Source organism: Myotis lucifugus, unplaced genomic scaffold, assembly GCF_000147115.1.
Source record: "Myotis lucifugus unplaced genomic scaffold, Myoluc2.0 scaffold_643, whole genome shotgun sequence".
Taxonomy (NCBI): Eukaryota; Metazoa; Chordata; class Mammalia; order Chiroptera; family Vespertilionidae; genus Myotis; species Myotis lucifugus.
This window is the reverse complement of record NW_005871691.1, coordinates 87018-108879: the sequence shown is the minus strand read 5'-3', so window position 1 is coordinate 108879 and position 21862 is coordinate 87018. Positions and strand designations below refer to the sequence as shown.

The 21862-nt window shown below is 41.5% G+C and overlaps 1 protein-coding gene across 1 annotated transcript in view; it reads left to right on the top strand.

The window, feature by feature from the left end:
* Nucleotides 1–2384: 2384 nt before the first annotated feature.
* ANTXRL (anthrax toxin receptor like) overlaps nucleotides 2385–21862 on the top strand; it is a 73341-nt gene continuing 53863 nt past the window's right edge. The window contains exon 1 of the mRNA XM_023746255.1: nucleotides 2385–2629. Coding sequence (XP_023602023.1) covers nucleotides 2385–2629 — 245 coding nt within the window. The remainder of the gene's footprint in view (nucleotides 2630–21862) is intronic.

The window sequence follows — 21862 nt, the reverse complement described above, 5'->3', positions numbered from 1 at the left end:
GCCCCCCGCTCCCCGGCCCCGCCCCCGGCCCCGGGCAGGGAACAGCGAGCTCAGAGACCTGGGAACGCGCAGGGGGAGAAGCTGGAGCCCCAGGGAGGGGGGCAGCCTGGGACCCTCCGCGGAGGGGTGGCGGCTGAGTGCGCGGTATTCCAGGGCTTACGCGCCCTTGAGCTTCCCCTTGCAGTGGAGGTGGGGGTTAGGGTTAGGGGAGGAGATGGCAGTCGAGTCTGGGGCAGCACAGGATGCTTGCAACTGCAGCCAGGTGTGGGGGGCACGTTATGTGAGCAGGTTAGATTTGGGAAGGCTTGAGGGATGGCAGGGGAACGCCCGTGAGTCCCTGCTCCTTCCTGCATTCGGTCAATCAATGCTGGACGCCTGGCGGGGGCGCAGAACCTACTGGACAGGCTCTCTGCTTCCCGCGGCTTTAGAGCATCTATCACAAAGGTTGGAATAATAGACTGTGAAGGACAAAAATGGTCAATCGGAGGCGGGGAAAACAAGGTTCAGAACATACATTAGAAATGTGCGACTGGTCCCCAAAGCATGACTTTTATGAAGAGAGCCCATTGCTGAAGATGGGGTGCGGCACCAAACCCCAAGGTGGGTCTTGCAGTCTTAGTGACATCGCAGAGCGCCCAGCATTCAGAACGGAACTGAACTGCTATTCCAGAGAGAGCCGTGCCAGGTGGGGACTAGACTCATCGGGGACCACTTCATAAATTGCATGTCCAACCACTGTGCTGTACCCCTGAAACCAGCACAAAATCGTATTGAATCTCAGCCAATATTGAATATCAGGGTAACTGAAAAATAAAAACACAAATTTTTAGAAAAGAGTGAGGACAAAACAGTTGTACAAAGCTTAAGGTTATCATCCCCACAGCCTTAACTGAAGAGTTACTAAAGAATGTGCTTCAGGATGAAGGAAACTGAACTCAGATGAACGAAGAGGGTTTCAAGAAACAAGGGTGAGCAAAGGAACTGAAAAACAACAACTGGAGGAATACCGGGAATAGCTATATTACACTCCCTACTGCCAGAGACCTAAGTGGGGCATCCCCATGGCCCCCACAATGTAAATGGACCTGACTTATAAACACAGGCCCTAACCGGTTTGGCTCAGTGGATGGAGCATTGGCCTGTGGACTCAAGGGTCCCAGGTTCGATTCCAGTCAAGGGCATGTATCTTGGTTGCTGGCACATCCCCAGTAGGGGGTGTGCAGGAGGCGGCTGATCGATGTTTCTAACTCTCTATCCCTCTCCCTTCCTCTCTGTAAAAAATCAATAAAATATATACTTAAAAATAAAAAGATAAACACAGAATTTGTCAAGTTTGTTTTGAATCTAGCTATATGTTTTTAAAGGAGTCATTTAATACCTAATGAAATAGAAAAGTTGACTGTAAAAGAATGAAAAGACATGCCAGAGATGCTGGGCAAAGCAAGAGAAGGCTGGGTCTTCAACACAGAAAACAAAACAGGTTAGGGTTAAAGTGGGTGGTTTCTTAATGGGACAGGTTCATTTTCCACAAAACTACAAAATGTTAAACTGGCATGCTGTTAAAGCAAAAGGAGCTCCCAAACAGAACCCAATGGACAGCTGGCGCTTCCCCACTAATGGTGCCCCTGGGTGACCTTCCTCCAGCCCTTTCTCACAGTTTCTATGCCCATGTTTCCCACGGGGCAGAGACAAGCCATCCCACTCAGCCTTCTCTGAATTTCTGGTTCTCGTTTATGTCATTGAGATTGGGGTGGTTTGTTGCACAAGAGTAGACAATTGGACGCTCCATCACTCACAAAGGACTTGGCATCCTTGCACGACCTTCTTCCCCATCTGGACCCTTCCTTCCCCTGGTGCCTGCAGTGTCTACTCATGTGACCACTACAACACTCTGGCCTCCCAATTCCTTCAGCTCCTCACCCGCAGTGATGAGCTTATCTAAGTCACCTCGGCTGCCCTCTCAGTTTACAGAAAGGCAGTTCTCAGAACCCTAATGACCACCTGGATGTGGGGGGAGTTGAGTTAAGGCACAAACGAAGGCCCCCTCTTACTGTCCCTCCAAAGATCCTAGACTCCCACCTGGGTTGTCAATAGACAGGTCACTGAGCAGAGCTGCAGGTCACAGTCACCATGCCAACCTTTATGGCCATCATAACAGGGCATTCTGCCTCCACAGGGCGGGGGAAGGGCTCAGCAGGTGGTGGGGGCATTTGCCCTAAGTTAGATTCTGGCCTCTTCTGCCCACAAGGCAGGTACGAGGTGGAGGCTCACCGGGTGCATTGGTGAAACAGCTGAGTGGCCAAGGCCCCTGGGCAAGGCAGAGGCAGCAAAGGTGGTGACCTAAAGTAACCTGAAGTGGCCTGGCATCCAGTGGAGTCACAGGGATGGCCAAGAAAATGGAGAGCGATGACTGCAGGGTGCTGGGCCCCATGCTTTTCTTGCTGCTGGTGATGCCTCCTCCCCTGAATGCAGGGAGCTCCTGGCCCAGAGTCCTGAGCTGGAGACATTTAAATCGCCACCTTGGCCAAGAATGGGAAGGCTTCAACCAGAGAGCCAGATATCACAGGAGCGAGAAAGACAAGTTCAGATACTGCAAGGGCAAGTTTGACCTCTACTTTGTAGTGGACAGGTGAGTGGCCTTCCTGTCATGGCCATGGATGTCCCTTAGTGCATCATTTTAGCCAGGGTTCAGTGGGCAGGAAGTAGCACAAGGGGACTCCAGCGCCTTAGAGTGGAAAGAGGACCAGTGTTGGTGAGACCAAAGGAACGAGGTCCCTCAGGCCTCTTTGTTGCTGAGGCAGAAGAAACATCCCAGGCCTCTGTTTCCAGGGACAGTTTCTTTAGGAAAGGCTAAAAGGATGCCTCTCTAGATGAGTTTCTGGATGGCTCAGTCCTCTATCACTATGGCCAGCAGCTGAGACCCACGTGCCCCTGACGGAGCTGGAGGAACAAGGATTGCTAGGAGCCTCCTCCCAGCAGTTGTCAGAAGCTCACCCTGTGGGTTATGGGTTTGCTTTGTTTCATTGTGTTTTCACCCAATGACTTCCATGATTACTGGGCCCCAGAGAGACTGCTGTGTGCTTCTGCGGGGCATTCGCTCAGTGTCACTGCTTAGAAGGGTCTCTGCTTTGCTGCTGATAAGCGTTTTGTGTGTCTCTCCTTCCTCCTGGACCCCCATACTGCAGTTTGCGTGCACGCTCAGAACAGTGTGGGTGTCTGGTGTGTCCCTCGGAGGCTGGGCTGTGGATCAGGCACCGTCTGGCCCTCAAAGAAGGAAGGAGAGGAGCAGGGCTGTGGTCCTGGAGAGATTGCCTCGGTTCCATCCCCAACTCCTCTGTGGGGCTGAGAATGCTCCTTATTGCTCAATGGCATGGTGGCAGGGCAGCCACTAGCATCCTGAGGCACTAGCCAGTGCCCAAGGCCTGTCCCGGCGCTTCTGTCACCCTCTAAACCAGTGATGGCATGCAGAGCAGCGAAGGTGTTTCCAGGTGCAATTGCCTGCAAAAGGGCCACTCCTAGAGGTTGGATGCAGGAGCCCAGAGGCTGGTGGTGGTCACAAGACTCAGGCTTCCTGCGCTGCCATCATTCCAGCATCCAGGTGGTACCTCTTCTGATTCCTCTGATTCTCCCTGGAGACTGATGATTGGGGTGGGGGAGGGATCATGTCCAGCCTACCAGTTGCTGAGAAAAGTCAGCAGAGCTGGGAGCCACCCTGCCCACAGGGTACCTCCTCACTGTCCATGGAGGGCACCCTGAGATGCACTGGGCAGGGCTGACTGGCTGATCCTGACCACAGCCCAGGGGGTGGTGCTTCCTCTCCTAGATACTGGGCTCTGACATGGATCCGTAATGGGGGCAACTGGCAGCCTCTTGGGTAAGTCTGTGCAGAGTGTACTAGTGACCTCAAAGGGTCTCAGCTGCCATCCTCTTACGGTGCCCTGGCCACACCCCTGGTCTCTGCTCACAGGACCAATGTGGGCACAGCCCAGCCTGGATGGATGAGGGAGGCCGCGAGGTGGAAGTGGGCCTGGGAACAGTCATGAATGAACACGCAGCATGTGTCAAGCAATGTGCTGCCCACTGTGCCCTCCCAGGAGCTGAGGGGGTGGTTCTATGTCCCTGTTTTAGGGTGCTGATACCAAGACTTGGGGGGCTAGTGATTTGCTCAATGTCAGTCAAAGCTCACTTCCTGCAAACCTTTAGATGGTGGCAGAGTGCTCCCCTGTTCTCTCTCCCAGGGAGGGTGGTACTTGGGGAAACTAAAAAGGCACCATTGAATGGGTTGCTGAACCAGGGGCCAGGGTATTCTTACTTCTTGCCCCTCTCATCACCCCACCCCACCTCTTGCTCCTTTGGCTTCTTAAAGGGCTGGGAGGCAGCACTGGGCCCTCTGACCATGGCCAGCTGCGGGTGGAGCTCCACTTGAAGAGCATGGGCCTTGCCCTGAAGACTGGGAGAGCAGGGGAGCAAGGGAAGCAACTCAGGCCCCCGGACCCTTTTTCTGGCTCCAGGATAGAGGTTCCTCCACATCACCTCAGGCACTGTCAGCCTTGACTCTTGCCATCCATGGGGCAGGACAGAATCCTGCTGGATTCTGCAAATGGAAGGAAGAGCTGAGGGTGTCCCAGAGAGAGCGCTCACACCCCCTGTCCCAGCCCCAGGCCATCAGTGAGTCCAGTCAAGAGTCTGACACCACAGCACGCTTCTAGCCCCAGGGAACAGCCCCTTCTCCCTGGAGCTCTGCTCACGCAGGGGCTAGAAGAAGGCCTTGCTGCCCTCCAGGGACAGCTTGATGACAAGTTCTTGGAGGGTGACACTGGCTCCCTCCTGTGGCTGTGCCTGTGGCTCTGGGGAAAGGGGAGCAATGATTACTGAGGAGGGGGCCCCAGCTCTGCACAAGGCAGACACCACTCACCAGTCACGTGGCCCTGGGAAAGTCACCTCACCTCCTGTGCTCCAGTGTCCCCATTTCTACAGGGACCCTTTGCACCCCCCTCTCCAGGTTGGGGTGAGAGTGAAGGGGAGTGTAGGTATTTTACCAAAGGAGAGATGGGTCAGACCTGTGTTTTTGAAAGAGCCCTGTCCTCCTTGGGAGAATGGATTAGAAGTGTGAAGAATGGAGATGTGGCTAATGTGAAAAGGGAAAAGGTCCCAGGAGGTCACAGGAGGCCTTCAAAGATGGAGAAAGGCAGGTAGGAGCCCAGGCAGGTGTGCCCAATGGAAGGAGAATGGGGAGTCTGAACCCTGGGAGGAGCCACAGGAGTGGCACAGGTGGAGGAAGAGGCTCTGATATAAAGGATAAAAGCAGATCTTCAGGGTCCATCGATGCAGGAACATGCAGGGATGAGATATATCTCTATGGCTGTGCTGGGGGTGAATAGGGACTTACAGCTGCCACTCATAGTGTTAAAATGTGAGAATGTACTGCAGCATGCATGGCGCAATATCGGACTACATCTAGCCAGTGCTGTTGGGAGCACTCCACGACAGGATCCAGAGGCAAGGTTTTTATAGAGATGATACCGAAGGAAGGCGAAGAATGATATGAATGATTGCAGCTTAAACAGTTGAAGTATTTGGGAAAGGCTAGTTTGCTGTTTGTTTTTGGTTGGCTTATGTAGGCCAGCGGCATTTAGAGCAACCTCAGTCGAATGGCCTCCTTGTTTATGAAGCATAACCATTGCCCCCCTTTGGTCATCCTCTCGTACATGAGAAACTGACCAACAATTTGTCATTAGACTTCTCAGTTTCCATTAGAGTGATGCTGTTCTTGTCCAGGCCCGAAACTTACAGGTTGTGATGTCAGGTCATTGGGAGGACTATCTGGCTCTCCCTCTTTGTCATCTTGTTTTTGTTTCTCCACGTGCATTGAGACCACCTGGTGCACTGCTGATGGCTGTGAGCATGTAGCTAAGAGCCCAAGAGAACACAGTACACAGGGAGACTACAGTGGCCACTATTGGGAAGATAATAGAAAGAGACAGAAGATCATTTCTTAATCATGGCCCCATGACCCAAACCAATTCGCATCAAATGAATCAAAAAAATGTACCTGAGTGGCATCAACCTGTTTTAGCCAAGTGGTTTGTTTGTTAATTCTTATATTTGAGTTTCTTCATGTTTAGAAGGTGTTGATCCAGGTACAACAGGAGGCAATGCTATGGCATAGACTCTTCCTTGTTCAGCCAACAAGTCATCTAAACCATCCATCAGCTCAAAGGAACCAAAGAGGCATTTTTTGGAATGGCATATTTTGCTACCCCTTATTCACCACCTTTAAAATTTCCCTCACAAGCTTCATTGTCCAGAAGTTGAGTTGGTAGATCACTTGATCTCTTTGAGTCCATCTCTCAGTCCTGAGAAAAGGTCAGTTGAGTTAAATAGATGTACCTTAGTTCAGTAGGCAGTGCTGTAGGGGGCTCTCAAAGTTAGAGCTACATGGTATGAGCAACCAGGTACTTGATAAGAGGCATGTCTATGGAAATGAAAGAAAAGGTAATCATTGGAGCAGACTGTATCAGAGGGCACCCAGCTGAGAAGACTTCCAGGCATTGGATTCTTCGACATTGGGCTCAAAGCATCTTTTGTAGTTTCAGTGTCTGGTGACATTGGGTGTTCTGGTGAGCGTCCTGGGCGGCCCACACAACATCAGGCCCTAGAGGTTGTCTGTGCATGAGCCTTTGTGGTGCTTTTCTCTGTTATATCGAGTCGTCCAGCTTCCGTTTGCAGGGCTTTGAGGGAAAAAGCCAGTTTTTGCTCATAGTGGTATCATGTGACAGGGGTGGGAAACAATTGGAAACATTAGTTTGGGGCAGCTGTGGGCAAACTACAGCCCGCGGGCCGGATCCAGCCCATTTGAAATGAATAAAACTAAAAAAAAAAAGACCGTACCCTTTTATGTAATGATGTTTATTTTGAATTTATATTAGTTCACACAAACACTCCATCCATGCTTTTGTTCCGGTCCTCCGGTCCAGTTTAAGAACCCATTGTGGCCCTCGAGTCAAAAAGTTTCCCCACCCCTGGTTTGGAGGGTTGTAGCCAGATATAGGAAGAAACTAGAATTTAGGATCCAATCCATCTTACAAGTAGATAACAAAAGACAATGAACAGGACTAGAAGCTGATGTCTGCTCGGGTGTGTTAGAGTTTTCTACTGAAACATAATTTTTCACTATGATTACTCAATTTCTAGCAAAAGTAATCATAATAAGAATAATTTGTTTGCAAAGTAAGTCTAGTCTCATTAAACTTGGCATTATTATTTAAGTGCAGCAAGAATAGTGATTTCAAGTACATTCTTGAATATGATACCTTTGTTAAAGTTTTGGTGATATCTATGACAATTTATTGTGTCATGAAGTCCACATTAATAAAACTTAAAATTGGTAAAAAATAATCTCAGACTAGATTTTTAAAAGCTTCTTTAGTCTAAGAAGCCAAGCCAAGCATTTCCCAATTTCATCCTGTTACAAGAAGAACTGATTCTTATTGAACTTATGCAAATACTTATATTATCATGAAAAATAAGAAAACATTTTCAGTAAGAAATTTTGAATACTAGAGGGATCAGGGAGGGAGAAATATATGACTATTTCATTTTTCTTTATAAAAGTTTGCATTAACAAATTGCTGTAAGTTATGGATAAATTAAAAGAAAGGAGAAAATTTTCTTTAAATCTGGGGGTAACCACAGAAGAACCAGAAATGTCTAATAGAATAATAAAATTATCTTCATCAGTTTATTCTGGCCTCATGAAAGTAATTTTAGATTATTTTGAAATGTCAGGTTCACCCTTGGAGATCAGCACATTGTGACCCAGTTTAGTCCTGTGATTTCAAGTCTGTCACCCTCTGCTTGTCCGAGTCCCACCCATGAGACACTTTGAAGAATAAGTACTTCTGTAATAGCATTAGAGTAAAACAGTAACTAATTCTAAATGTCCAAATACTTCAAAGTGGCCAAGGTTAAAAATGTGAGGAGGGTTCATCACAATACAATTGACAAGGAAATTTCCTTTATTGTAACATATAACATTTTAAGATAATAATTAAAATTATGACTAATAACATTGTATGACATATTAGAGTTCTAAAAGTTTTATAAAATTTCTATAACACATTTCAATAACATATCCATATAAATGTAACTAAAGAAGTTCTAGCATTACTTTTAAAAAAATGTTTATTATTGCAAGTATTATAAATGTCCCCTTTTTTTGTTTGCTTTTTTTTCCCCATTGACTCCCCTCCATCCCATACCTGCCCCTCCCAGGCCTTCACCACTCTATTGTCTGTGTCCATAGGCTATGCATATATGCATGTAAGTTCCCTGGTTAATAATTTCCTTCCCACCCCCTAACCTTCATCCTACCCCTGAAATTCGTCAGTCTGCTCCGTGCTTCTATGTCTCTGGTTGTATTTTATGCATCAGTATATCTTGTTCATTCGATTCTACATATGAGTAAGATTATGTGGTACTTATCTTTCTCTGACTGGCTTATTTCACTTAGCATAATACTCTCCAGGTCCATCCATGCTGTTGCAAATGGTAAGAGTTCTTACTTTTTTATAGCTGCATAGTATTCCACTGTGTAGATGTACCATGGCTTCTTTATCTACTCATGTGCTGATGGGCACTTGGGCTATTTCCAAATCTTATTTATTGTAAATTGAACTGCTATGAACATAGGGGTGCATATATTCTTTCTGATTGGTGTTTCAGGTTTCTTCGGATATATTCCTAGAAGTGGGATCACTGGGTCAAATGGGAGTTCCATTTTTATTTTTTTTTAGGAAACTCCATACTGTTATCCACAGTGGCTGCACCAGTCTGCATTCCCACCAGCAGTGTACTAGGGTTCCCTTTTCTCCATATCCTCACCAGCACTTGTCATTTATTGATTTATTGATGGTAGCCATTCTGACAGGTATGAGGTTTGCATCTCTCAGATGGTTAGTAACTTTGAACATTTTTTCATGTCTCTTGGCCTTTGGTATGTCCACTTTGGAGAAGTGTCTATTTAGGTCTTTTGCCCCTTTTTTAATTGGATTATTTGTCTTCCTTTAGTTAAGTTGTATGAGTTCTCTATATATTTTGGAAATTAACTCCTTATCGGATCTTCTCATTTTGTTGATGATTCTTTTGCTGTACAAAAGCTTTTAATTTTGATGTAGTCCTTTTTGTTTATTTTCTCCTTAGTTTCCTTTGCTCTAGGAGATACATCAGCAAACATACTGTTACACACAATGTCTGAGATTTAGCACACTATGGTTAATTCAAAGATTTTTATGGTTTCATGACTTACATTAAGTCTTTTATTCATTTTGAGTTTATTCTTGTGTATGGTGTAAGTTGGTGGTCTAGTTTCTTCTTTTTTTTTTTTGCATGTACCTGTCCAATTTCCCCAGCACCATTTATTAAAGAGACTGTCTTGACTCTAATGTATACTCTTGTCTCCTTTGTCAAATATTAATTGAGCATAATGGTGTGGGTCTATTTCTGGGTTCTTGTTCTCTCCTATTGAACTACATGCCTGTTCTTGTGCCAGTACCATGCTGTTTTGAGCACAGTGGCTTTGTAGTATAACTTGATATCTGGTATTGTGATTCTTCTAAATTTGTTCTTCTTTCTCTAGATTGCTGTGGATATTCGGGGTCTTTTTTGGTTCTATATAAATTTTTGGATTGTTGGTTCTAGGTTTGTGAAATATGTCTTTGGAATTTTAATAGGGACTACATTGTATCTGTATATTGCTTTGGGTAGTATGGACATTTTAATGATGTTGATTCTACCAGTCCACAAACCTGGTATATTCTTCCACTTGTTAATATTTTCCTCTATCTCTTTTTTCACTGTCCTATAGTTTTCCAAGTATAGGTCTTTATTCCTTGGTTAAGTTTATTCCTAAGAATCGTAATTTTTTTGTTGCAATTGAAAATGGTAATTTTTTTTACCTTCTCTTTATGAGAGTTCATTGGTGGTGTATAAAAAGCCATAGATTTCTGGGTGTTGATTTTGTATCGTGCTACTTTACCAAATTCACTTATTAAATCTAATAGTTTTTAATAAAGTCTTAGGGTTTTCTATGTACAATATCATGTCATCAGCGAATAATGACAGTTTACTTCTTCCTTTCCAATTTGGATGCTGTTTATTTTTTCTTCTTGTCTGATCACTGTGGCTAGGACTTCCAGTATTATGTTGAACAAGAGTGGTGAAAGCAGATGTTCCTGTTTTGTTCCTGCTCTTAGGGGGAATGGTTTTAGTTTTTTTCCAATTGAGTATGATGTTGGCTGTAGATTTGTCATATATGGTCTTTATTATGTTGAGGTATGATCCCTCTATTCCCACTTTGCTGAGAGTTTTTATCAAAAAGGTGTGTTGGATTTTGCAGAATGCTTTTTCTGCTTCTATTGATATGATCATGTGATTTTTATTTTTCAATTTGTTCATGTGATGTATCACAGTTAGTGATCTGTGAATATTGTACCAGCCTTGCATCCCTGGAATAAATCCCACTTGGTCATGGTGTATGATCTTTTTATGTATTTGCTGGATCTGATTTGCTAATATTTTGTTGAGGATTTTAGCATCTATGTTCATTAGGGATATTGACCTGTAATTCTCTTTCTTTGTAGTGTCTTTTTCAGGTTTTGGAATTAGGATAATGCTGGCCTCATGGAAAGAGCTTGGAAGAGATATTTCCTCTTAAATTTTTTGAAATAGTTTGAGGAGGACAGGTGTTAGTTCCTCTTTAAATGTTTGGTAAAACTCCCCTGTGAATCCAGCTGGACCAGAGTTTTTATTCGCTAGGAGATTTTTTTATTGTTATTATTACTGCTTCAATTTCATCAGTAGTTATCAGCCTATTCAAGTTTCCTGATTCTTCAAGTTTAAGTTTTTGAAGATTGTATTTTTCAAGGATTATATCCATTTTATCTAGGTTGTCCAGTTTGTTGGTTTATAGTCACTCACAGTATTTTTTATGATATTTTTTATTTCTGTGGAGTCAATTGTTACTTCAATATTAGGTTCATATATGTTTACCAGAGTTATATCTTCTTGTCATATCAATCCTTTTAGTATTATGAAATGGCCTTCTTTATCTCTTGTTCTGGTCTTCACTTTGAAGTCTATTTTGTCACATATGAGTATTATTACCCCAGCTTTTTTCATTCCCATTTCTCTTCACTTTCATTCTGTGTGAGTCTTTTGTACTGTGGTGGGTCTCTTGTAGACAGCATATATATGGATCATGTTTTCTTATCCATTCAGCTACCATACGTCTTTTGATTGTTGCATTTAAACCACTTGTATTTAAGGTTATTATAGACTAGAGGCCCAGTGCACAAAAATTTGTGCACTCGGGGAGGGGCCCCTCAGCCTGGCCTATGCCCTCTCGCAGAATGGGACCCATTGGAGGATGTCCACCTGCTGACTTAGGCACGCTCCCTGGGGGATTGGGCCAAGCTGGCAGTCAGACATCCCTCTGGCAGCCTGGCAGCCCTCAGGGGATGTCCACTTGCCAGCGGGGAGCAAGCCTAAGCTGCAGTCAGACATCCTTAGTGCTGCTGAGGAGGCAGAAGAGGCTCCCACCACCACCGCTGTACTGGCAGCTGTCAGCCTGGCTTCTGGCTGAGCAGAGCTCCCCCTGTGGGAGCACACTGATCACCAGGGGGCAGCTCCTGCATTGAGCGTCTGCCTGGTGGTCAGTGTGTGTCATAGTGACCAGTCATTCCCAGTCATTCTGCTGTTAGGGTCAATTTGCATATTATCCTTTTATTATATAGGATAGAGGCCTGGTGCATAGGTGGGGGCTGGCTGGTTTGCCCTGAAGAGTGTCCCGGATCAAGGTGGGGGCCCCGCTGGAGTGCCTGGCCAGCCTGGGTGAGGGGCTGATGGGTGTTTGCAGGCTGGTCACACCCCCTTCAGGGTGGGGGTCCCCACTGGGGTGCCTGGCCAGCCTGCATGAGTGGCTGATGGCTGTTTGCAGTCTGGTCAAGCCCCCCCCCAGTGGGGACCCTCACCCCATGGAGGTTTGGCCAGCCTGGATGAGGGGCTGATGACCTTTTTCAGGCTGGCCACACCCCCTTTAGGGTGGGGGGTCCACTGGGGTGCCTGGCCAGTCTGGGTGAGGGGCTGAGGGCCATTTTCAGGCTGGCCAAGCCCCCCGGTGATGGAAGCTCCCAGTCTCTCCTTTGCCATTGTTTTTGCAAAGTTCTGAGCCCTTTTTATTTTCTAGGAATGCCTCATAAGTGGATAACTTGTCTAGGTTAAGTTTCCCACTGTCCACAATTGATTGATAAGGTTCAGCAACTTGTTAACATGAAAACAGGAGTGTTGTTTTAATTTATAGTTATTTCCCAGGTGGAGGAGTCAAAGATGATTTGAATTCAAAGAAACCCATTTTTGCTGTAGGTGTTTTTTGTTTTTGTTTATTTTTTTGTTTGTTCTTATATTAAAACAAAATTTTATCTATCTTAAGTTTTACACTGGATCCAAACTATTTTTAAGTTGGACCCAGTCTGGTTTAACTCAGAGAACTAGTAACATTTGTCAGACCCTGACTCACTCTGGACTCACCCCCCAAAAAAGAAATTTTCAAATGAAGTCAGAGAGCTCATATTGCAAAATATGTGAGGTTCAGATGTCCAAGAGGCATTTACCCACAATGCCTAGGTGCAGCAAGAAAGTAGTGAGTGCAATGGGCACATAAGATACATATGCCTGGTTGCTTATTGTTCTTGGGATTAATTGGGGCTCTTCTTCAGATCCCACTCTATAATCAAAATGGAATAAAAATCATATGATCAGCCCTAACCGGTATGTTTCAGTAGATAGAGCGTTGGCCTGCGGACTGAAGGGTCCCAGGTTCAATTCTGGTCAAGGGCATGTACCTTGGTTGTGTGCACATCCCCAGTAGGGGGTGTGCAGGAGGCAGCTGATCAATGTTCTCTCTCATCGATGTTTCTAACTCTCTATTCCTCCCCTTCCTCTCTGTAAAAAAATCAATAAAATATATTTTTAAAAAATTATATGATCGTATCGATAGGTGCAGAAAATCATTTGATAAGATACAGCATCCATATATGATTAAAACACTCAATAACATGGACATACAAGGAAAATACCTCAGCATAATAAAAGCCACATATGGCACACCTTCAGCTAATATCATACTCAATGGAGAAAAACTGAAAGCTTTTCCTCTAAGATCAGGAACAAGACAAGGATGCCCACTCTCACCACTCCTATTCAACATAGTGCTGGAAGTCCTATATTTTAAACAGAACAATCAGACACAAGAAATAAATAAAAGGCATCCAAATTGGGGTGGAAGAAGTAAAAGTGTCACTTTTTACAGATGACATGATTCTGTACATAGAAAACCTTAAAGACTCCACCAAAAAAAAACTATTAGAAACAATAAACAAATACAGTAAAGTTGTAGGATACAAAATCAATGTACAAAAATCATTGACCTCCTATATACTAACAAAAATTTCAGAAAAAGAAATAGAATAAAATTTTGCGATTGCAACAAAAAGAATAAAATACCTAGTAATAAACTTAAGAAAGGATGTGAAGTACCTATGTACTGAAAACTACAAAGCATTATTAAAAGAGATTGAAAAAGAAATAATGAAATAAAAAATATTCTGTGTTCATAAATTTGAAGAATCAATATAGTTAAAATGATTATATTGCCCAAACAATATGCAGATTTAATGCAGTCCCCATTAAAATCCTATTGAATTTTTTTTAATGAAGCAAAAAATTATCAGATTTGTAAGGAACCACAAAAGACTGAATAGACAAAACAATCCTGAGAAAAAAGAATGAAACCAGAGGTATCACACTCCCTGACTTCAACTGTTACTACAGAGCAATGGTGATCAAAACAGCATGGTATTGGAAGAAAAGCAGACACATAGACTAATCGAACAGAGTTGAAAGCCCAGAAAGAAATTATATATATATATACAAATAATTGTTGACAAAGAAGTCATTGCATACAATGGATAAAAGAAAACCTTTTCAATAAATGGTGCTGAGAAAATTGGAAAGCCACATGCAAAAGAATGAAACTAGACTAGTGTTTGTCCCTATATACAAAAAATAACTCAAAATGGATCAAAGACCTAAATATAAGACCTGAAACAATAAATTACATAGAAGAAAACATAGATACTAAATTTAGGTACCTTGGTCTTAGAAAAGATTTTGTGAATTTTACCCCAAAAGCAAGGAAAGTAAAGGCAAAAATAAATGAATGGGACTATATCTAACTAAAAAGCTTCTGCAGAGCAAAAGCAATTGACAACAAAACAAAAAGACTACCTACTGAATGGGAGAAGATATTTGCAAATGACAGTCCCAACAAAGGGTTAGTATCCAAAATATATAAAGACCTAATACAGCTCAACACAAACAAGCAATCCAATTAAAAATGGGCAGGGGACCTAAAAAGACACTTTTCCCCAGAAGACAAATATATGAAAAGATGCTCAACTTTACTAGCTATTGGGGAAATGCAAATAAAAACTACAATGAGATACCCCCTCACACCTGTTAGAATGGCTATTATCAACAAGACAAGTAGTAACAAGTGTTATAGAGGTAGTGGAGAAAAAGGATGTCTGCTTTCACCACTTTTGTTCTATATAGTACTGGCAGTCCTAGCCACAGCAATCAGACAAGAAGAAAAGATAAAAGGCATCCAAATTGGAAAGGAAGAAGTAAAACTGTCAGTATTCACAGATGACATGATGTTCTACATAGAAAACCCTAAAGACTCCACCAGAAAATGACCAGACTTAACAAATGAATTCATCAAGGTAGCAGGATACAAAATCAACATCCAGAAATAAATGGCATTTTTATACACCAATAATGAACTCTCAGAAAGAGAAACTAAAAAAGCAATCCCATTTACCATTGCAACAACAACAAAAAGATACCTAGGAATAAACTTAACCAAGGAGGTAAAAGACCTGTACTTGGAAAATTATAGGACATTGAAAAAAGAAATAAAGAAAGATACAAATAAGTGGAAATATATACCATGTTCATGAGTTGGGAGAATTAATGTCATTAAAATGTATATACTACCCAAAGCAATCTATAAATTCAATGCAATCTCTATTAAAATACCAAAGGCATACTTCACAGACCAAGAACAAATACTTCAAAAAAATTTTTATGGAACCATAAAAGACCCCAAATAGCTGCAGCACTCTTGAGAAAGAAGTATGAAGTAGGAGGAATCACAATACCAGATATCAAACTATACTAAGAAGCTATTGTAATCAAAACAGTCTGGTACTGGCACAAGAACAGGCATATAAACCAATGGATCAGAGCAAGACCCCAGAAATTGATCCACAGCAAAGGAGGCAAGAACATACAATGGAGTCAGGACAGACTCTTCAACAAATGGTGCTGGGAAAACTGGACAAACACATGCAAAGAGATGAAACTAGACTACCAACTTACACCAAACACAAAAAGAAATTCAAAATGGATGAAAGACTTAAATGTGAGGCATGAAACTATACAAATATTAGAGGAGAACATAGGCAATAAAATCTCAGACATCTCACATAGCAGTATGTTTATGGATACAGCTCCTAAGGCAAAGGAAACTAAGGAGAAAATATTAAAAATGGACTACATAAAAATAAAAAGCTTCTACACAGCAAAAGAAATATGGGAGAACATATTTGCCAATGATACATCTGATAAGGGGTTAGTATCCAAAATATATAATGTACTCATACAACTCAACAAAAGGAAGATAAACAATCCAATTAAAAATGGGCAGAAGACCTGAACAGACATTTTTCCAAAGAGGACATACAAATGGCCAAGAGACATGAAAAAATGCTCAAAGTCACTAATCATCAGAGAGATGCAAATTAAAACCACAATGAGATATCACCTCACACCTGTCAGAATGGCTATCATCAACAAATCAACAAATGACAAATTCTGGCGAGAATGTGAAGATAAAAGAACACTCATTCACTGCTGGTGGGAATGCAGACTGGTGCAACCACTATGGGAAACAGTATGGAGTTTCCTCAAAAAATCAACAATGGAACGTCCTTTTGTCCTAGCAATCCTACTTCTGGGCATATATCCTAAAAACCCCAAAACTTTAACCAGAAAGAACATATGCACCCCTATGCTCATAGCAGTGTTATTTACAATAGCTAAGATTTAGAAACAGCCCAAGTGCCCATCAGTAGGTGAATGGATAAAAAAAAAAAGCTGTGGGACATTTACACGGTGAAATACTATGCAGCTGTAAAAAAGAGTAATCTCTTACCCTTTAGGACAGCATAATGAACTTGGAAAACATTATGCTAAGTGAAATAAGCCAATCTAAGAAAGAAAATTATAACATGATATCACTTATTTGTGGAATCTAATGAGTAAAATGAATTGACCAACAGAATAAGACCTGAAGCATGGAGGCATGCAACAGACTGACATATCTCAATATGGGGTTGGGAGGATGAAAAGAGATAAGCCTAAGGACTTACATACTTTTAGGCATAGTCCACGGACAGGGGCAGTAGGGTGATGAAGACCTGGGGGGTGGATAGGATAAAGGGTGAGGGGAGAGAAGGGGAGATACCTGTAATACTATTAACAATAAAAAGTTTATTTTAAAAAGATGAACTACTGCTATTTGCTACAACATGGATGTATCTTGAGAATATCATGCTAAGTGAAATATGTCAGACAAATAAGATTAAGAATCATATGATTTTACTCACGTGGGATATAAAATTGAAACTAACAAATGGAAAAAAAAAAACCTCATGCACATAGACAAGAGTATGGTGGTCAGAAGGAAGAGGGTGGTGGTAGTAAAAGGTGAAGGGAGTCAAATATATGGTGATAGAAGATTTGACTTTGGGTGTTGAACACAAATGCAATATACAGATGACATGTCATAGAAGTGTGCACTTGAAACCTATATAATCTTATTGATCAATGTCACCCCAACAAATTTAATTTAAAATAATTCTTAAAAGATAAACAAGGGCACACTATAATTTTCAAAGTTTATTTGAGCATCCATCGATTTGAGTTAGATAGCAGCATGCCAAATGTGGTTTGAAGCACCCTATCAAGAGAAGCTAAGGGAAAGATTTGTGTAAAGTATATGAGGTTTAAAGAAAAGAATTTGTTTTATTCATTATAGCTCAGCAGTTACCTTAGTTAAGAAAGCCTAATAGACTGGTAGTGATTTGCTTGTTCCCATAGGCCTGTGGTCAGCAAACTGCAGCTCCTGAGTCATCTGTGTCATAAATTTCATCTTTACAAATAAGTGCCCAATAGCATAGATTTCTGACTGTAATGCAGTTTTTAAAATTCATAGAAAATAAAAGCTCATGTTACAAAGCAATATTTTAAAAGCAGTTTTTGTATTTATCTTTACCAGAATTTTTTTTATGTTCATATGGCTTCAAGTTATTATCTAATGCCCTTCTGTTTTAGCCAAAGGGACTCCGTTGACCATTTCTTCAGGGCAGGTCCAGTAGAAATGAACTCCTGCAGATTCTGTTTATATGTGAAAAACCTCAATTTCCCCCTCACTTACAAAGGACAATTTTTCAGAGTATGATATGATCACTTGACTTTTTTCTTCTTTCAGCACTTTAAATATTTCTTTTGCTGCTTTCTGACCTCCAAGGTTTCTGATGAGAAATAGTCTTATTGAGGATTGCTTGTATGTGACAAGTCTCTTCTCTCTTCCTGCTTTTAAAATTCTTTCTTTGTCCTTGTTTTTCAACAGTTTGACTATAATGTAGCTTGGTGTGGGTCTCTTTAGTTAATTGCAATTGGATTAATTACAGTTCTTGCATTTATAGATCTATGTCTTTCATCCAATTTTGCACATTAAAACTGCTATTTATTCAAATAAGGTTTCTGCTTTTTTCACATCTCCTGGGATCTTCACAATATGTATGTTGGTCTACTTAAGGGTGTACCACAGGTTCCCTAGATGCCAATTATTTTGTTTTTGTGTTGTTTCTGCTCCTGACATTCGGTAATGTCAATTTTCCTATTCTCAACTTCATGGATTCTTTTTTCTTACTGATCAAATCTACTACTGACCCATTATAATGAATTTTTAAATTTAATTATTGCACTTTTCAGCTCCAGAATTTCTATTTGTTTTTTTTTAATAATTTATGCTTCTTTGCTTGTATTGTCTTTTTGTTACTATATCTTTTTCACAATTTCCAACATTTGTGTGTCTGTGTTTTCCCTTTCCTCTGAGCAAATTTAAGATAGTTGCTTTAAAGCCTCTGTCTAGTAAGTCTGGTGCTTTGACTTTCTCAAGCATGGTTTCTGTAAACTTATTTAGTTCCTTTGAATGAGCAATGCTTTCATGTAAATTTTTATCTTTTCTGATTTCTTTTGCTGAAAATTGGTTTTTTTATTAGCATAATGTGGTAACTCTAGAAATCAGAATACCATACAGATTACTAAGGCATTTTTTACTTTTGTTTGTTATTTTAAAGTGTGTAGTAATTAATTTTTTTTGGCTTTCCAAACTACTTTTGCAAAGAATATTTCTTGTCATATATAATTATTGGTGTTTCTGATCTTTTATCCCACACTCAGCTAATGTTTCAATAGAGATTTCCCTGAATACCTAGAGCTGAAACAAATGTAAGAACACACCACAAAAAAATTAATTACTTGTAGCAGCCACCACTTCCAATTTTGCAGAAAGTTTATTGATGTCATAACTGGTTTGGCTCAGTGGATAGAGTGTCAGCTCAAGGACTGAAGTGTCCCAGGATTGATTCCAGTCAAGGGCACATTTAAAAAAAATGAAGAAGGTTTATTGGCTATGTGTTTATTTACCACTTAGCTAGGCTTGCTCAGAGCCTAGGGATCAGCCAAAAGTGAAAACTTAAGGAATCTCAGGACTTTTCTGAGCATGCTTTTGGCCTGGGCATGTGTGTGGTTTTCTAAATACACCTTTGTTTACATCAGCTTCTGTTCATCCTAACTGACTCCAACCAAGTTAGATGAGGTGTACACAATAATTTTTAGTAAGGTCTACACTGTTCTGTCTAGTTCAAGAACAGGGATCTGGGCCACAGATCAATACTCAAACTGCCACCATGCCAGGAAAGGAGTGGAGGAAGAGAGATAAAAAATGACACAAAACTTTTGTACCATTCTGAAATGCCTATTTATTTATTGTGCATTTGCTTTATTGTTTTAAAGCTCTTATTGTTTTCTAGAGGTCCTACAAAGTTGGTGCACACAGCACATAGTTGTTTGTCCAATGTATCAGTGAGGGAATGAGGGCTTACAGTTTCAGACTCTTCCATTTTGCTGACATCATTTATGCTACTAGTTGTTTTCTTTTGCTATATATTTTATGTTTTTAATTTATATTTATTATTAAAAGTACTAATGGCCCAGTGCACAGATTCATGTACATTGAAAGAAAATTAATTAGAAGAACTGCAGCTTGGCAATAAACCAGATTGGGGGCTGACAGTGGCCCAGCAATAACATAACCCATTGCCGAAGGTGGAATCGTGTGGCCCCGTGAGGAATTGGACTCCCTCCTTTCTGGTTCTGGGGTGCATCACCTGAGAACTGCTGCTGCCAAGTCACCCCACTCAGCAGCTCCTGTGTTGAGCATCTGCCCCCTGGTGGTCAGTGCGTGTCACATGTACTGGATGGTCGGATGGTTAGACAGTCACTTAGCCTTTTATATATATAGATTACAGATGGTTCCCTAATTCCCCCATTGGCTGCCTCTACTCCTCTCCTAACCGCCCCTCCCACCCCACCCCGGCCTTCACCACACTATTGTCTGTGTGCATGGGTTATGTATATATGGATATAAGTTCTTTGGTTAACTCCTTCCAAACCCCCACCCTCCTTACCTCTGAGATCCATCAGTCTGTTCCATGTTTCCATGTCTCTGGATTTATTTTGTGCATTAGATTCCACATATAAGTGAGATCATGTGATACCTGACATTCTCTGACTAGCTTATTTCACTTAGCAAAATACTCTTCAGATCCTTCCATGCTGTCTCAAAAATTAAGAGATCTTTCCTTTTTGCAGCTACATAGTATTTAATTGTGTGAAATATACCAAATCTTCTTTATCCACTCTCTACTGATGGGCACTGGGGCTATTTCCAGATCTTAGCTATTATAAATAGTGCTACTATGAACATAGGGTGTATATATTATTTCTGATTGGTGTTTTGGGACTCTTTGAATATATTCCTAATTTTTTTTATCCCTTCGAAGACTTTCAACTTGTGTGAGTACTTTGTCCTGAGATGGGTCTCTTATAGACAGCATATATATGGATCATGTTTTCTTATCCATTCAGCTACCCTATGTATTTTGATTGGAATATTTAACCCATTTACACTTAAGGTTATTATTGATAGGTACTTATTTATTGCCATTTTTATTCTTTATGCTCATATTCTCTATTTCTTCTTATTATTACAACAGTCCCTTTAACATTTCTTGTAATCATGGTTTGGTGGTAATAAACTCCTTTAGCTTTTTTTTTTTTTTTTGTCTATGAAGCTCTTTATTTTGAATGATAGCCTTGCTGGATAGAGTAGTCTTGGTTTTGGATCCTTGATTTTCATTACTTTGAATACTTCACATCATTCCTTCTGGCCTGTAGAGTTTCTGTTGAGAAATCAGCTGACAGCCTTATGGGATCTCCTTTGTAGGTAAAAAATTGTTTTTCTCTTGCTGCTTTCAAGATTCCTTTTCTTTAATTTTTAGCATTTTAATTATGATGTGTTTGGGTGTAAGCCTCTTTTGGTTTTTGTTGCTTGGGACGGACTCTCTGTGCTTCCTGAACTTGTGTGATGTTTTCCTTCACCAGGTTAGGGAAATTTTCTGCCATTATTTCTTCAAAGAGGTTCTCTATTCCTTGCTCACGTTCTCTCCTTCTGACACTCCTATGATGTGTATATTGTTACATTTCATGTTGTCCCACAGCTCCCTTAAACTGTCCTTCTGTTTTTTAAATGTTTTTTTCTTTTTGGTTCTCTGAGTGAGTGATTTTTTTTCCTCCCCTGTCTTCTAATTTGCTGATCCAATCCTCAGCTTCCTCTAATATGCTGCTTATTCCTTCCAGTGTATCCTTTATTTCTGCTATGTCATTCTTCATTTCTGACTGGTTGTTTCTCATAGTTTCTATATCTTATTCTGAACTCTATATCTGATAAACTGCTTATCTCCATTTCATTTAGCTCTTCTGAAGAATTTTCTCATTCTTTCATTTGGGGCTTGTTTCTTTGTCTCCCCATTGGCTGCTTGTTTATGTTTGTGTCTATGTATTAGGTAGATCTGTTATGACTCCAAGTCTTTGTAAGTTGTCCTTATGGAGCAGGTGATCTGTGATCATCAGACTTGAGTGCTCTAATAATGTCCCTTGTGTGTGTTGTGTGGGCCCTCCTGTTGTAATTGTGCCTTGATTACTATTGGCTCATTCATGCATGGGCTCAACCCTCAGGCTAGCTGACAGAGAGGCTCAATACCCAACATAGTGTGTAGGCTGCTGTGCAGGTATTTATCACATGAACTGGAATTCACCTCAGCAGGGTTTGGAGATGTCAATATCTCCCTGTGGATACACTGCTTGTGAAGCTTATTGGATCCTGCTCTGTTGTTGCCTGGAGATGGCCACTATGTTTATTGGATTTGGGCCTCTTTGGAGGGTCTATGGTGCAGACCAATGACAGGTGCTATTTGCTGTTTGTGACTGTCCTTGGGTACCCTGTTTGGAGCTACCAATGATCTGCAGCTGTGGCTCCCTCTGAGGGACTGAG